Genomic DNA, 17,285 nt, shown 5'->3' with positions numbered 1-17,285 from the left:
AACAAAAAATATATCGTTGGGTTCGTTAGATCATAAACTACACATTTATAATTTTTTCAAATAAAATAAAAAAATTTTGTCATTCAAATCATCTACAACGGGGTCTACGGTAGTTTTACAACAGACCCCTGCCACCCATAAGAAATTTGGCATAAGATATGAGTATATGACAGCTAATGATGCAGGCTGACGAAGACCAGTTCACTGATTGCATGAGTGTGTGCAGTGGGCACGAACCTCCAGTTCCTTTCCTTGTTAAAAACAATCCGAATTAAACTATATAATAGTGATGTCCCACTACGTACAACCCATAAGAATATAAAAACATCATTAACATATTCAATTGAACACCATCTAGCACTTCTAGCATTAGCATGCTACGCGATACCAACCCACAATTGTCTAGCCTCACTAAAAAGAAAACAAATAGTCCACATGTGTCTAGATTATTGGTTCAATTTTTAAAGCTGATGTGGCTTATGCTTATCTGATACTTCCAACCAGTCTCACCAGGTTGGCACGCCAGTCGAACTGGATTAAACCATTACTTTAGATACGATTGGTACGTTTTCTTACGAAAAAGATATTTATTTGAGCAATTGTGATCCCAATTGATGAGGTGTACGTATTAAATTTAAAGAGCATTTGATGGATTGGACCATGCGATATTTTGTCAAAATCATCGTTGTCGAACCACACGTTTCATATTCAAAATTTTAAAATTATTTAATTCGTTATTAGTGACAAGTAATAGTCATTAATAACCAAATATAAGTGTTTCTTTATAATACGTAATTATTCCATATTTTCATGTCTATAAAAATGCTTTTAATTAAAGGAGTAAATCAATAGTCAATTATTTAATGTTGGGAGCAAATCAAGAGTAAAATATTTATTTTAATTAAAGAAGCAAATTAAAGTGAATTATTTCATGTCTGTAAATACTCTTAATTAAAGGAGCAAATCAAGTCAAATATTCATGTTTCCTTATAACTAATTCAACTCGAGTTAAATAACCTTTTGAAAAATCTAACATTTGTAAAACTTCAACCGGGCTAACACAAATAGTATATGATCATATCCTTAACCACTCACTAAGTCATTATTTTGTTGTATATTACTAAAAATATTCAATTTCGAATTATGTAATTTATATTATGTTAATTATTATTTATAAATAAATTAAATTATTTAAAGAATATGCAGTTCAATCTTTGACCCTTCAAATCAACTAATTCAACATTTAAAATTTATGTTCACAAGTGAATGCACAGACCGGGCAAAATATAATATTTGACCCCTCAACTTTATCCTTAGTTTTACTTTCTTCCTTAAATTTTTCTTGCTCTTAACTTTGTCCTTCAACTATTGTAAAATATCTATTTCGTCATTCAAGTGAGAGAGTGGTTGAAAAAATCCAACGTGACATCTATTTAGCATATTAGAGTAATGTTAGTTGGCAAACTTTGACAAATGTAAACGATATTATCCCTAAACTGTTAATCTCTAGCACTTTTAGTGCTTCAACTATATAACAAAATAGTTTGAGAATTTTGAAGAGTTAGGTATTTTGAGGATTTTGTGAGATGATATGTGTAAAATTTAAGGTAAGTGAAATGTCAGGTGTAAAAATTATGTCAATTGGGATGTCAAGTATGATTTTCTGATGTCGAAATCATTTAAGGGACGAATGGAATACCTTTGAATAGTTGAGAAATGATTTTAAGAAAAAAAAAAATTTAAGGACAAAATTAAAATAAGGGCATAATTGAGGGATCAAATGTATATTTTTGACCAAACTTTTTATCACGCCTAAAAACACACTCACCTCAAGCCAAGAGAGCTGAACTGGCCATGGAGTCGAGAAACTTCTTCCGCTTGCTCTCTCTATTTCTAGCCGTAGCCCTCGTTTTACTCTTCACATGGGTTCACTTCCCCTTGCCACCATCCTCGACAGCCGACTCTCTCTACTGCAGCATTAACTCCCCATGGTGTACCTCCAAGAACCGATTCCAATCCCAACAAAAACAACCCAACAACCTCCGCAAAAACCCCACGCGCCCCAACCGCCACCGTCACGCGACTGACACCCCACACCACCCGCTTGACCCACTCACCGTTACAGAATTTAACAAACTTCGTACCATCCTCAAATCCCACTCGCTCTTCCGATCGTCGCCGTATCAGCTCCACTCGATTGTTCTCGAAGAACCCGAAAAACCGTTAGTCCTCAAATGGAAAAAAGGCGACCCCTTGTTACCCAGAAAGGCCTCCGTCATCGCTCGTGTCGACGGGAACTCATACGTGCTGGCGGTCGACCTGGGAACAAGCGAGGTCATAGTACAGGAAACCGGGTCGGTCTCGGGTTACCCGACTATGACTATAGAGGATATGACATCGGCAACCTGGGCCCCACTCTCGAACGCGGATTTCAACCGTACGATTACAGACCGCGGTGTTGATCTGACGGACTTGGCGTGCTTGCCTATTTCACTGGGTTGGTTCGGTAAAAAGGAGGAGAACAGGAGATTGATTAAGGTACAGTGCTACTCCATGAAGGACACTGCGAACTTCTACATGAGGCCAATCGAAGGGCTGACTGTACTTCTCGATATGGACACGAAAGAAGTGGTGGAAATATCCGATAAGGGTCGGAACATACCGATACCAAAGGCGGCGAAAACGGATTATCGATACTCTGAACAGGTTAATCAAGAAATGAAGCTACTGAACCCGATATCCATAGAGCAGCCGAAGGGTCCAAGTTTCAAAATAGAAGATGAACATACTGTAAAATGGGCAAATTGGGATTTCATCTCAAACCCGACCCGAGAGCAGGTGTGATTATTTCTCGTGCGGTGGTTCGGGACCCGGATAGCGGGGAGATGAGGAATGTGATGTACAAAGGGTTTACGTCTGAATTGTTTGTCCCTTACATGGATCCGACTGATGCGTGGTATTTTAAGACGTATATGGATGCGGGCGAATATGGTTCGGGTTGCAGGCCATGCCGCTGGACCCGCTTAATGATTGTCCCCGGCATGCGCATTATATGGACGGCGTATTTGCTGCTGCTGATGGAACGCCATATGTGAGGTCAAATATGATATGCGTGTTCGAGAGTTATGCAGGAGACATCGGGTGGCGACATTCGGAGAGTCCGATTACGGGTATGGAGGTAAGGTATTCGGATCCGAAATTTAAAAAAAGCTCTTCGGATCCCTCTCATATTTCACAATTTTTAGTAAGATTTTGGACTTTTGTTGTTTGTTTTGTTGTGTATGTATCTTTACAGATACGGGAAGTAAGGCCGAAGGTGACATTAGTGGCTAGAATGGCAGCATCCGTCGCAAACTACGATTACATTGTTGATTGGGAGTTCCAAACTGATGGCTTGATCAGAGTAAAGGTTAGTGGCACCATGTCACATCGCACCAACTATTCCAATAATATCACATTTTTAGTCACACACCCCATTGAAGGTTCACCGTGGCATGCACCATTCCATATTTGATGGAATATTCAGGTAATGTAACTTTTGGTCATTGAAATAAAATAGTTGATTGAGTCAAACACGATCACCCCAAAATAGAAAGTAATTTTGATATGCACATTGAGATAGATTTTTGACTATTCGGACAATCAAAATGCTGATGCGGCATAATAAATCAATATAAAGAAACTGCCCGTATATGCATATTGAAATAATTTTCAACTCTGATTTTCTAAATATGACGAAATTTCCATTACCCCGGAATATTCTTTAAAAATATCTTGAATCCAATTTTATCTAATTAAATGTCTGGTCTTGATACCAGATTCGTGTAGTTATCAGTGTGGTCACTAGCTATTTGGATTTTTCTTGGTCTTTGATGATGTAAAATAAACCAAACATTTCTTGATTAATAATGTTGCAGGTGGGACTTAGTGGAATTCTGATGGTGAAAGGCACCTCCTACGTGAATGTGAACCAAGTCCCAGGCCAGGAAAATCTCTACGGCACGCTTTTGTCCGAAAATGTGATAGGTGTCATCCACGACCACTACGTCACATTTTATCTCGACATGGACGTCGATGGCTCCCAAAATTCATTTGTGAAGGTGAATATTCAAAACCAGAAGACCCCACCAGGAGAATCTCCCAGAAGAAGTTATCTAAAAGCTGTTCGAAATGTGGCCAAGACTGAAAAGGATGCACAAATTCAGCTGAAACTCTATGACCCGTCTGAATTCCATGTAATCAACCCGAATCGAAAGACCCAGATCGGAAACCCGGTCGGGTATAAATTGGTCCCTGCTGGTACTGCTGCTAGCTTGCTTGATCATGATGATCCTCCTCAAAAACGGGGCGCCTTCACGAATAACCAAATATGGGTCACCCCATATAACCGGACCGAGCAATGGGCGGGCGGGTTGTTTGTTTACCAAAACCATGGTGAAGACAATCTTGCAACGTGGTCCGAAAGGTAAAATAACTTTTGATCACTGAAAGATAGGTCGAAATAATTATACAAGCATGTGAATTGTTGATTTTTATTTGTAGGGATCGGTCGATTGAGAACAAGGACATTGTGGTTTGGTACACACTAGGGTTCCATCACGTTCCATGCCAGGAAGACTTTCCGATAATGCCAACAGTTTCTTCAAGCTTTGATCTGAAGCCTGTCAATTTCTTTGAAAGCAATCCAATTCTTCGGATCCCACCAAATGTTGAGAAGGATTTACCTGTTTGTGTGCCTGCTGCTTCTGCTTGAACGACAGGATCTAGCTACGATTCCACGACGTAGGACCATGCATATATCTGGTAGATTAGACCTTCACGGCTAGCTACTGTATGGATCATGTATGTGTAAAATACTTGAATAATAATCAAAGTACTAGAGATTGCTTTATGATCACTAGCTAGCTAGCATGAATGAGAGAATGAAATCTCTGGTGGGTTTTCTCCGATTGAAAAGCTGCCACTCAACCCCAAACGTACAGTGTATCACTTCACGTTCACAGGTATATATTGCTTAATAGTTGTAGAATAATCAGGAGTTGGCAATTGCTTTATCACAAGAATAAATGCTAATGAAGATTTTGTATCGGTTGTTTAGTGTTTAAAAGGGAGGGTTAAGGAACGTTTCAATAGAAAATAAACTCAACCAAATCCTCCCTTCTCAAAGAGGCGAATGTCTCCATCAAAATGAGCGAGGGCTGACACAAGAATACCTTATTAGCGATGCACAAGCGACAAATGAGCAATGGCATTTTAGGGTGTCCCTCAAAAGCAACACGTTGCATCGGCATTTGGATGCAGCGAGACGTAGACAAAGGTTCTCTTATTATTGACGGGTGGGGTAAAGAAGTTAGTATTAGGAAAATTAACATAATGGATGAGAATCAGAGATAACACCAATAATTCTTGGCATGGAAAACCTTAAAGAGGGTTAAATCACAGGACTCATAAGGCACTAAAAAACTTCCTCTATATTAATGGGATTACAAACTTCACCTATAAGTGGATCACTTGGTTTGCGCTTTCTTCTTTTCTCCTTCTCTCTCAAAAACTCACTGCTTTGAGGCTCTCTCTAATTTCTTTCACACGCACCACACTATTACTATCTCTTACACCCCTCTATTGGCTCTTTGCTCACACACAATTTATAAGAAGAGAAAAATACTTTTCTTTTTTCATACGGCATGCAATAAATTTTCTTTCTTGTATGCGTGTGGACTGGGAGACATGCAATGAAATAAATTCTTGCATGCCTTTTGACTAATCACATGGGAAGTTGAGGCATGGGTATGGATAAGGGATGAAGACTTTGTTGCCTTATATCTTGTGGAATATCTATGCAATTTGTCTTCATTTTCAATTGGAGTGAAGATCAACAGTTAGTTCATGATTATAGAACTATGATATATACATGTAACATAAGTCACTGGCAGGCAGATTAATTGAATTAGTCGACACCATAATTAGTCTACAGAAGAAGATTAATGAGTGAAAAATTTAGAGAGATTGAAAACTAGCTAGTAAATAATTCAAACCAGTCCGATCGACCAATTGATCGGACAGGATCAACCGGTCTTTTTTTCACTAGAGCGGAAAGGGAAAGCCGTGACTAAGGATTAACCCCAAACTTTTAAGATAAAAGCTCATAAGATACCGTGTCAAATGTTAAAATAATCGGCAAATGGGTATATTCGCCTGAGGTCGTTGATGCAACTCTCTTTATGGCTGGATTTTATACAATGAAGTGAAACTTGGTCAAGTCCTTGGAATCATAAAGATTTTTGTTTCCTCTTTTCTATAGCTAAACATTTTTTATGTGACCCAAGTGTTCACTAAAAAAAATAATAAATAAGCAAAGAATATTGGACTTGGGCCCATGTTTGAGGGTTAGCGGGCCTAGCCGAATTTTGGCCACTACAGATCTGATCCAAGGGTTGAAAGTAAGAAAATCTAGCTAGATTTGTCTGGTTAACCAACCAGTTCATTATAAAATAACTAATACATTAGTTCATCAGGATAATTCACCAATCATAGCCAGTCATTTTTCCATTTTTATCATGCTTTGAAGTGTTTTAAAAAGTTTAAACAAAGATCTGGGATTCCACACAAATCAAGGTCACCACAATCACATATAGAAGCCTCAAAATCAGTTCAGTCACTCTTACTTTCAAACATGAAGACCACCGTAAAAATTCGATCATGGGCTTTAACCTGCAAGTACAATACATCAAAAGCCAGGTCAAGTTCATATATATGCGTTATGCCCACCATGCAATGCATTGTGATGTTCATAGGGACTATATAAACAAAGCTGCTGTTCTTTTCTCACATAAGCACATAAAGCTTGGTGCATTTTTCAGCTCAAGAGACAACTAAGCAAATATTTATCCTGGACAAGTTCAATTGATAGCTAAGAGAGAGAGTTAATATAAGTCACAAATCCAATTAAGGTCCTGAATGAAATTTAGTCTCCACTTGAGAATAGTTTCTGAAAGCAAACTAAATTGAACTTTCCTCGGAACATCCATTAAAAAGAACCTTCAACTTTTGATCTATTCACTGTTTAGTTTTTTTTATGAAATATTCTCGCAATTGGACAATGCAAGGAACATAACTGGCATTGGGGGGAACCGGTAGCATGTTCAGCCTGATTTGCCTATTTCTTGCTGTTGGCATCCAAATTCACATTATGAAGGTTCAGCAATAAATCATCCGCATCCAGGAAAACTTTGTTGGCCGCATTTGACATAGTGTGGGCAATATCTCTTGCAGCTTCAATCCTCCTAAGTGTGATAAATGCAGGATTGTTAGCAATAGCTTGACCAATCAGTTGAGCACTCTTGGCTTCTCCCTGTCAAACCATGGGGACAGAAAGTTAATGTATAGGCAAAAAAAGGGGAGATCAATTTCACATGTAAATTATACAAAAGAAACTTCTAAAATGGATAAACAAGGGAAGTAGATATTCTCATAAAGATTATTGTGAGGAAATGTAGAGATATATTCAAAGAAAAGAACTCCTCCACTTGTGGTCTCCCCACTTTACTCTCCATGACATAATACCATATACTCTAACCGAAAGGACAATGATAATAGAAGGGAAAAAACACTGGAAGGTATCATCAGTTATGAAGAAACCAGTTCCTGTATCCCAGCAACACTAAGATTCTTATTTCTGAATCTTCAAATCAGTTCTAACCAACAAATAATACCTCTCTCAATATCACATGATTTAACTAAAAGTTTTTCTCAAATGGCTAAACAATCAGAAACATATAGAATAAGGGTACTACATCTGTGACAAAAAATAAGATTCAGAGTTTGCCAAGAGGACTAAGCATGCTTTCTTACCTCTGCTCTAATAATGGCACTTTTCTTGTCTTGCTCGGCCTTTTCAACAATAAATTTAGCCCTCTCAGCCTCCTGTGCCGCCACCTGCTTCGCTTCAATTGCAGCCGTAAATTCCTTTCCAAAAGTCAGGGTTGTGATGGACACATCATCAAGTGCAAGATTGAAATTGACTGCCCTTTCTGTCAATATCTTCCGTATTTCCCTACTAACATTCTACAGGAAGCAAGAGAACCAGATGCTCAGTTCTTTGTGGAATCTCTTCTCAAACAACAAACCCCGAAGCAAAAGGCGAATAGGCAGAATGGGGCATAAACACAGCAAAGTCAATGCTAACTCAATGTTAGAAATTCTACATTTGTACTAATGACTCCCAATCATTTGTTTTTCTGACTCTTTTCAAGGACTTCAATATATAATTGTAGGTAGACAACATAAATGAATGAGCCTCACTGCCTACCTCTCTTTGAGTGATGAGCTGGCTGGCATTGTACTGCGCAACCACAGCTTTCAAAGTTTCATGAATGATAGAAGGCAGTACTCTTTCATTGTAATTCTCACCAAGAGTTCGATAAATTGTGGGTAGCTTATCAGCCACAGGACGAGTAAGAACTCGAAGCCCAATTTTCACCTGAAATAACAATAAGGATTCAATTTCTCCAAATAGGGATTTCAAAGGATTTTAAATGAGCAGAGAAAGAAAACCCTAACGTAATTGTTTTTTTCCCTTAATTTGGGAGGTTTGGGCTGGGGTAAAGGACAAAACACCATTAAAAAACATAATCTTAATTATTATCACCTATAGTAAACACTGCAATCAGCCCATGCAGAGGGGGATGAGGGTCTGGTGGTGGTGGTGCTTTCGGTGGGGCAGGGTAACGTAGGACAGAAGAGGAAGAGGATGGTGCAATAGGTAATACTGGGGGCCAGGGGGGAGAGGAGAGGAAGGTGAAGTGTTGATAGTAGTTCTGTTCTATTGAAGAAACAAAAACAACTAATAAAATAAATGGAGCAATGTCACGCAGAAACATAGATTTTTCTTTCAAGTTCAAAACTCCACGGTGCAAAAACTAGTAAATTTAATTTTTGCGAAGCAAGTTCTTGTGGTATCTAAAATCAATTATTGTACATAAGCACTGTAGATTCTTATTCTCTTAAGGCAAGAGTTTGACAAAGACAGGACCTAGGGAATATGTTGTCAAAAGTGGGAGTTGCCACCACACTCCATACTCTTGCAATGTGAAACACAATAAGCCAAAAGAGGAAAAGAAATATGACCACACCTCAAAATACTAACTTCATAAGTAACAAGATCGAAGCTCGAAACCCTTAAGGGGGGGCGGTAAAAAGGTAACTCAATCAGGAAAACAATGGACATAGGTGGTACAAAATCAAACAAAAGATGCAAGAGTACTTCTTAACACCAATTGATCTACATTAGCTTTCTGAGCCAGCTTCCAAAATGTCCAACATCTTTAAATAAAGAAAAGCTACATAAACACAGAACCACTAAAACATAACCCAACCTAATTTCACACATATATCTTATGCAAGTTATTTTTGGGAAAAGGGTATGAATTTGTCATTTACAGAAAACTGAGTCAAGACATTCAAGCTTAAAAAGAAGAAGAAAACTTGCCATCTGAAGATCACGGCTTCCGGAAGTACTCTCAACAAGATGGGGTCTTGCACGAACATCATAGATGACTGGCCTCTCAAACCATGGAATAATAAGGTGTGTACCCTCGGGATAAACCTTCATTGATATATTTGACAGCATTAGAACTACAAGATATATCACAGTAAAGAACATATATGTACTTGTGTGTGTAAATATAAATTCATATACAGATTTTACAATGCTTGTATTAAATTAGTGCACTATGTCTGACAAGTAAAGCATAACAAAGCTTTCTTTAACAGCCTTGGTATGGGGACGTTTTGTTTGGCATATAGTAACAGCACGCAGCTCAATTAAAATCACAAATAGAAAAACTTAAATCTCGTTAATTTATATGTAAGTTCCAAATTTCTGCTTGCATGGATTAAAATTAAAAGGAATTGACTAGTCTATCAATTCAATTTTTTTTTTTTTAGTTTTTCACATTAACAACACAAGTAAACCATAAAAATGAAAAAAAAAAAACCAAACTAAAAGCTGATGAATGTCAAGCAAAATATACAAGGAATCATAATTTAAAGACAATCATATACATATACTGATAGACAGCAAGTGCGGTTAGAAAAACATTTTAACAGATATCATACAAAAAAAGAAAAAAGGAAAGCAACCTTGTCTTTGACACCAACTATACGGTTAAACACAATGGCACGATGCCCCCCGTCAACATTGTAGAGACTATTAGCTGCTGCATACAAGCCAATTCCACCAATGACTCCCAGCTTGAGCAAGGCAGAAGCAGCACCCCCGCCTGGCACATTGGGAACTTTGACATTCTTGAAGTTCATGTTACCAAATGCTAAGATTATGAAAATAATCTTACTGTCATTATGGTATACTACATACAGCTGAGGAAATAACAAGTACATACTACTATTCCCTTCATTTAAAACAGATTCAGAAAAATGCTAATGATCATCATCTTCATAATCAAAAGCCTTACTGCCTAACATTTGAGGTTGGCTACATCAATCTATCAAAGAATTTAGTTGGAATCCCAACAAGAAATACAAAAAAGCAGAACTACAATTCCCATGGCCATGAGTAGCATGCGAAAGTGTCACCCACAGCCAATGAATTCCAATAAAAACATCAATGGAACGATTGTGCTCAACAATATCCATACAGAAAAAACTGTCCTAATACAACTGAACACAATTCACTTTAATTAGCTCATAAGGGTAGCTCATACTATCAAACAATATTTGCCATCATTGCCAATCAACAGGCATAGTTCGCATGCTGTGAATCTAAGCAAAATTTCCCACAAACCTCAGAAACCTTTGGTTGTATAACACAACAAAATACCAATCGAAAGTCAAAACTAAATTCATGCGAAAAAAACACATGACCTAGTATTTAGCCAAGGAGGGGGAAGGGAGTGGAAGAAATTCATAGATCATACCGTTACCAATGTGTAAAGAGAACCCAAATAATGTGTAAACCACATAAAAATTAAAATTAAAAACCGAAAAAGTCATTTTTTATACTCGGAATGAATCAAGCACACAGAAGCACAGCTTTCAGTTCTACACAGAAAAAGACAAAAACCTAACAGACTGGTTTTCCCTATAAGAAAACATGAACTCATTACATTTGGGGAAAAACACGAGCAGATTCGAATTACGATATCATTTCAAAAAAAAAAAAACAATGGAACTTCGAAAGACACAGAAATATTCAAACAAAGTAAAAGTAAGCATTGAGTTATCTATTCCAAATTCCTGCTATTTCTCAAAAATCAAACAACCCATCAGAGGAATTTCACAGGGAGATCAAGATACAGCACCGCAAAGAGTGATCCAAAGAAAGAGAGAACCTTGAGTGAAATCAAATCGGTATTTTCCCTTGTGCAGCAGATAGCGAAATAGCTGAAGGCCAACCAAAAAACTGGCTTCCAGCAACCCCTAGGTTTAGGGTTTAGGTTTATCAATGTTGCCAAGCGAAAAGGGTTTACACGTTTTATGGACTCATGACTTGTTCTTGAATTTTCCGGGCTTGATTCGTTGGGCTTAGGCCCATAAAGTTAGAGAACAAGCCTTAAAGGGTTTTTCTTTGTAAAACGCTGTCGTGTCGAGAATCGAGAACACTAGGGCTCATTCCAAGTTTCGCGGTTTTTCTCTCCAAGTCTCTGCTGCGTAGGAAACGCAAGGGTCGCATCGTTTGCGTCTGTTGGAGAGTAAGCGAGACTTGCCTTTTCTTCTGTTAGTCCACTAACATTCGATTTCTGTCTATTTATTTTGTGATTTTGGTTTTGATATTACTGTCATTAGGTTAGGAAGAGAGGCCAACATGAGCGCTGGAGGAGAGAAAGGGTCAGCAACTAAGACGCCGGCAGACTTTCTCAAGTCAATTCGTGGTCGACCGGTGGTCGTCAAGCTCAATTCTGGAGTGGATTACCGAGGTCAGCTCTCTCAACTCTCTTTCATATAGTAATCCCTTCAATTTATGTTTTTCTCCTTAATGTGTTTGTTTGACTGGATTTAGGTTTAGGGTTTTAGAGTTAGGAGGAGATACTGTGCCACTTGTGTCACTTCAACCTTTGAACTAAGAAAACGAGAAGCAATGAAAATCGATTGGTTAACCAGGTGGTGGTGTGCTTAATGTATGAAAAATTGATTGTCGTGATTGCTTGCTGCTCTATAGCTATAAATCGCTGAATTATGAGTTAAATATTATGTTAGTTTTCATCCTGTGTCGAACAAGTTCAGTCATATGCTTTAAGGACGAGGATAACTAGTTTGGCCTAAATTTGATGCTCCCTTTATATTTGTGGTCTTGAATTTATTTACCAAATCGATCCTCTTCCTTCTCTTAAAAAATTGGAACTTGGACAGATAAATAACAATTGAAGCAACCTCAAGCAAGTTTCCAACACGCAAAGTTCAGAAAAATTATTTTGAGCAGTGTATGTGCCAACCGGGTAGATTTGAATCAATTACGCAATCAAATATTTTTGATGTCATTTTTATCTTATTTTACTGCTTTTGAATAGTCGGCCAAATCTATACCTCCCATGCCACCCATGGTTTATGAACCACCTATCGAAACTAATATGAACTTGGCTTCCTTAAATAAAAACCTCATCTTACTTTTTCCTCCATAGCCTGCCTCTACTGTACACAAAACCCTACCGTTGTCGTTTTTGGATGAATTTTTTTTTTTTAAAAAAAAAGTCAAAAAGTCATGGGTTGGAACTTGAAACCTTAAATAAAAACCTCATCTTATTTTCTTTCCTCCACTGCCTCAAGCTAGTTTCTTTCCTCTACTGTACACGAAACCCCACTATTGACAGGTTTGTCTTCTTTCATTTTTTTTTATAGATGTCAGCTTTTCCACTGGAATTGTGCTTGAGATAATTTTTGAATGGGTGCATCTAAATAGGTACACATCTCGTTAACTGTGTTGATTTGACATTTTCATTTTTTATACGGATTTTGCTAAATGCACTTGGGTTACTGATTCATCCGTGAAAGAATCTGCCAATCCTAATTTGATTTCTGTCATATGTCTTTGTCATATGTCTCTGTCTTATGTCTGTAGTCAAATACCAAATGGTCTAGTGGTATGGGTAACATAACTATTATGACGTCACCCATTACAAAGGCATTGAGGTATTTTCATTATTATTTTTTATTTTAATTTCTTAATCACAATTTGGCATCACTAATCTAATAAATTTATTTATTTTTAGATTAATTTTAAACATAAATTATAAATATCAATTTAAAAATATATTAAATTTGTTATCATTACATTTTTATTTATTATATGAGCTTTTATTATATTTAAGGTGTATTTTTAATTTTTTACAAATATTAAATTTAATTGTATATTTAAGGTGTATTTGTTGCATAAACTAATTACTTTTATTAAATATATATTATAAAACTAGGGGCCCACATTACTTTTTGTTAAAAGATACAAGATCTCGTGTTCATGTCATTACCAATCTAACAAACACTTTATTGAGATATAATATAATATAATCCATAAAATTTAATTATTTGTAGTCGATGTACTTTCATTTTATTGTGTCTAGAGTGTACTAAAACTATGTGTATGTGTATATACTGATAGTATAAGTAAATTAGTCAATAAACCCTAAACCCTAAATTCTAAATCTTATAACTAAAGAGTGATATTGAAGACCTATAAACCTAGCATGACTCTCCCTCTTATCTCTTTCCCATTTCTTTCCATCTTTTTTTCTTTTTGATAAGATTTCTCACAAAGTTTTAACAGACTAAAATCACTTAATTTTAATTCATCACCAATTGAAATCAATTTAGTAATCAAAGTGATATTATTTAGTCATGACTAACATTATTTACTCATGACTGGGCAAGTTCTAATTGGTCTTAGTATATAATTAATTATCAGGTCCGGTACTTCTTGCTACATGTGGGCATGTTCCTCTCTTCTATCAATAATAAGTGTATCACGAGACTAAAAACACCAAGCATTTATTGTTCTCCACTTAGCAATTAATACAAGTATATTTGAATCTCTAATTTTTTGTATTCAAAAATACCTTTTTTTTTCACATATCATCCTTATCGAGACACAAGAAGTTGTCTCAATTAGAGACACCAAGCACCACAATTTTTTTAAAAAAATACTCGCTTTCAACAAAAAATCTTATCTAGAGAGGTGTTTTAACATGATAACTGAGATTGAGGTGATCCATAATTGGACGATTTTTAACCCTTACAATAATTATAAATTAATTGTTAATATATATTGAAGTTCATAGTTTTCAAAGAAAAAAAAAGAATAAAGAAATTAATTAATTAATTATTGCAATTGCTGGAGTTTGATTGTCCTTTTCATCGGACGGTCAACATTACCCCTTATTTATATGGAGCGAATCATAAACTGTTTATTCAGATGAGGGTCATTTTCGTCATTTAAATAGAATCAATTAATATCATGTGATATGTTCCATCAACGTGTAGTGCACCTAATGTAATTGTGGGGCCGATCTTTATACATACATATGTATGTATGTATATGTGTAGTACAATGTGGAACACATTTCAAGAGGCACACTTTGACTGCTCTCTCTCTTTTCTCTCAAGTCATCAGCCATGACAATCAATCACATCCATTCCCTTCCCTTCTCTTCTATCCATACTCTCTGCCTAGCTAATAATAGAGTATGTGTACTTAGTAAAAGTTGTGTGCATTTAGCAATTACCTTTTTGAATATTGAACTATGTGAGACATGATGTAATATAAAATTCATGTAATATGAAATTCATGTTAAATTATTATAAATATGGTTTTTTAGTACCATATATTTATTTTATATGAATATGCATATATATTATAACATATTATTAAAAATTAAGTGAATCTTATGATTTACGATTCGATACAATTCGCGATTCAAAATTTTGCTCAATTGATTCAACAACCTTGGTCTGGAATGCATTGACTAAACTCTATAGCAGATTGTTTCCCTGTTACTGTTTTGAAAAATTCTGTCATTCCATTCCTTCCAGCAAGTTGCCTATGCAATGAGCTGAATCGTGTTCGTTTTGCTTGGTCATTGATGAAAGACTTCTCCAAGCCTTCAACTCAGTAGATAGATTGTTATTCATATCCCTGTTGGTGTGGATTTGGCTCACTTGTAGTAGGTTGCTATAGCGTGGACCTGCAGTAAGATAAATTTAGCCCTTCATCAAATCTGAAGGTTTAATGCCCTTGCAAAGTCTTGAGAGTTTAACACAATTGGAAGTCCTAAGTTTGTTAAGAATTTTTTAGGTTGTTCAACTTGTTTTTGGATGAAAAAAGAAGTTTAAAAGCGCACTAATAAATTTACAGACTGTACATCAATCTTGTAACAGTTGAACTATCTTTCCCTTTTGTCGTACTTTTTTTTTTTTTTGAGAAGCCTTTTTTGGTACTTATTGCTACGAATCTTGTAAGTTTTAACAGTTGAATTATTCTTTCCCTTTCTGGTACTGATTGCACTTCACTTGCAGCTTTCATTTAAAGATAATAATACGGTTCAGATGCTGGAAGCATTGAAATGGATAAAATTATAATTGATGATTTCTTGCTGGGTATGTCATGAGACCCTGTGAAAACCTGGCAATTTAGTTGGTGTTGGTGTGCCATTTGAAATTCTGCTGTTATATAGCACTCATGCTTGAGAGGGTGAAGTGGGTTTTTTTTCCCCTTCTGGAGTTGGTGGGTGTTAAGAGGAGTAATGGCGACGGATGGTTTATGATTATCTGCCTATGCGCATTGTAAAGTAATAATCGGGAAGTTACCATATTAGATTCCCCTGACATACTCAATTTGTTATGCAGGTATTCTAGCATGTCTTGATGGTTATATGAATATCGCGATGGAACAAACTGAAGAATATGTCAATGGACAGTTGAAAAACAAGTATGGTGATGCTTTCATCCGTGGAAACAATGGTAAATGAGTAAATTGTATGGTTGCTTTTATTTTTTGCGTTTTCATTCCATTTGTGTAACAATGACTAATTTATTATATCTGATATTCTCTGTGCAGTTTTGTACATTAGTACATCGAAGACGGCTCTTCCCGAATGAGCCCAAATTGTACTTGTGGTTTCTGCTAATTGTTATTGATGTCATGTTGTGGACATGGGAATGAACTAAACAATTCCAAGTTTAGCTGTTCCTTGAACTTCTTATCAAGTTCCTTTTCACCGTTGATCATCGTTGTAATTATAATATCAGGGACATGAAGGTTACTCCAACTGTTCATTTTTTTAAAAATTTAGCAGTTTGCAAATGTTTTGTGATACTAAGGTATTAAAGGAACAGTGCATATTGGTTTTGAGGTTTTTGGATATATGTTTTCCGCATGTGTAATAAAATCATTCATACTTACGGAGTGGATTGCATAAAGAATCAAAATCAACCCACAAACGGGAATGATATTATCCTTAAATTATTAATGTCCACTTTTAGTGATTAAACTATACAACAAAATAGTTTGAGGATTTTAAAGAGTTAGGTATTTTGGTGATTTTATGAGGTAGCATGTGAAAATTTAAACCAAGTGAGATGTCACGTATGATTTTTCCAATGCCGGAATTATTTGAGGGACGAATGAGGTACATTTGAATAGTTGAAGGATGATTTTAAGAGCAAAAACAGTTTTAACGACAAAAATGAATAAGGGGCAAAAATCACCAAATGCATATTTTTCCCAATAAAGGATCAAAATTGAAAAAAAATAATAATAATAATTTGTGTTAGACAATGATACGCTTCTCGCTCAAGCAACTAACATAGCATTAGTCTCTCAAACGGTTTACTCATGAGCTAGAGCGCCCTTCACAGGGCCAACCCTAGCCCAAATCACCCAAAGCAGGGTTTTGGGCACATGACCGGCCCAAAACCCAAGGGGCACCACAATTTTAAATTTTTTTATTAATTATATATTTATGTGAGACTTACTAACAAAATCGTAGAACAAACCCAGGATTTGGGAGGCCCGCATGAGTTAACAGGCCTGACTCCTTCTGAGCTTTAATCACTCTGGGCTTAACCCAAAAAACACTTTTGGAAAACCTTCTCTTGTTGCTTTTATATAAGATTTATCGAGTCACTTTTATGTTTCTTTCCTGTGGGATTCACCCTGTTTTTACAAGTTTTGCAGGCAAGCCGAGATGGAATTTTGAAGTAAAGAAGATATGTCAAGCATGTGCAAAGGCACGTGTGAAGGTAAAGAAGACCTTGGTAGGGGTGTGTGTAATGTGTCACCC

The 17,285-nt window shown here is 36.4% G+C and overlaps 2 protein-coding genes and 1 pseudogene across 4 annotated transcripts; 2 read left to right on the top strand and 1 right to left on the bottom strand.

The window, feature by feature from the left end:
- The first annotated feature begins 1,808 nt into the window (after positions 1-1,808).
- Positions 1,809-4,897, top strand: LOC119980223 (annotated as a pseudogene).
- Positions 4,898-6,520: 1,623 nt separating this feature from the next.
- LOC119980491 (prohibitin-1, mitochondrial-like) lies at positions 6,521-11,469 on the bottom strand. 2 transcript variants are annotated; one of them, XM_038823199.1, is made up of 7 exons: positions 11,349-11,469; positions 10,141-10,328; positions 9,488-9,604; positions 8,309-8,479; positions 7,852-8,064; positions 7,115-7,351; positions 6,521-6,711 (listed from the first exon to the last, which is right to left on the bottom strand). In XM_038823199.1, the coding sequence occupies exons 2-6, from the start codon at positions 10,315-10,317 to the stop codon at positions 7,157-7,159; spliced, it is 873 nt and encodes a 290-aa protein (XP_038679127.1). In that variant the 5' UTR covers positions 10,318-10,328; positions 11,349-11,469; the 3' UTR covers positions 6,521-6,711; positions 7,115-7,156. The 2 variants fall into 2 exon arrangements, with proteins under 2 accessions (XP_038679127.1, XP_038679126.1); XM_038823198.1 differs by lacking the exon at positions 6,521-6,711 and having other exon boundaries at positions 6,864-7,351.
- A 134-nt stretch (positions 11,470-11,603) lies between these two features.
- LOC119980254 (U6 snRNA-associated Sm-like protein LSm6) lies at positions 11,604-16,227 on the top strand. 2 transcript variants are annotated; one of them, XM_038822879.1, is made up of 4 exons: positions 11,604-11,708; positions 11,803-11,933; positions 15,850-15,963; positions 16,061-16,227. In XM_038822879.1, exons 2-4 carry the CDS (start codon positions 11,822-11,824, stop codon positions 16,099-16,101), a joined length of 267 nt encoding a protein of 88 aa, XP_038678807.1. In that variant the 5' UTR covers positions 11,604-11,708; positions 11,803-11,821; the 3' UTR covers positions 16,102-16,227. The 2 variants fall into 2 exon arrangements, with proteins under 2 accessions (XP_038678807.1, XP_038678808.1); XM_038822880.1 differs by having other exon boundaries at positions 11,611-11,708; positions 11,808-11,933; positions 16,061-16,202.
- Positions 16,228-17,285: the final 1,058 nt, after the last annotated feature.

Source organism: Tripterygium wilfordii, chromosome 16 (assembly GCF_013401445.1).
Source record: "Tripterygium wilfordii isolate XIE 37 chromosome 16, ASM1340144v1, whole genome shotgun sequence".
Classification (NCBI taxonomy): domain Eukaryota; kingdom Viridiplantae; phylum Streptophyta; class Magnoliopsida; order Celastrales; family Celastraceae; genus Tripterygium; species Tripterygium wilfordii.
The sequence above is the reverse complement of the archived record's forward strand: the minus strand, read 5'-3'. Positions and strand labels throughout refer to the sequence as shown.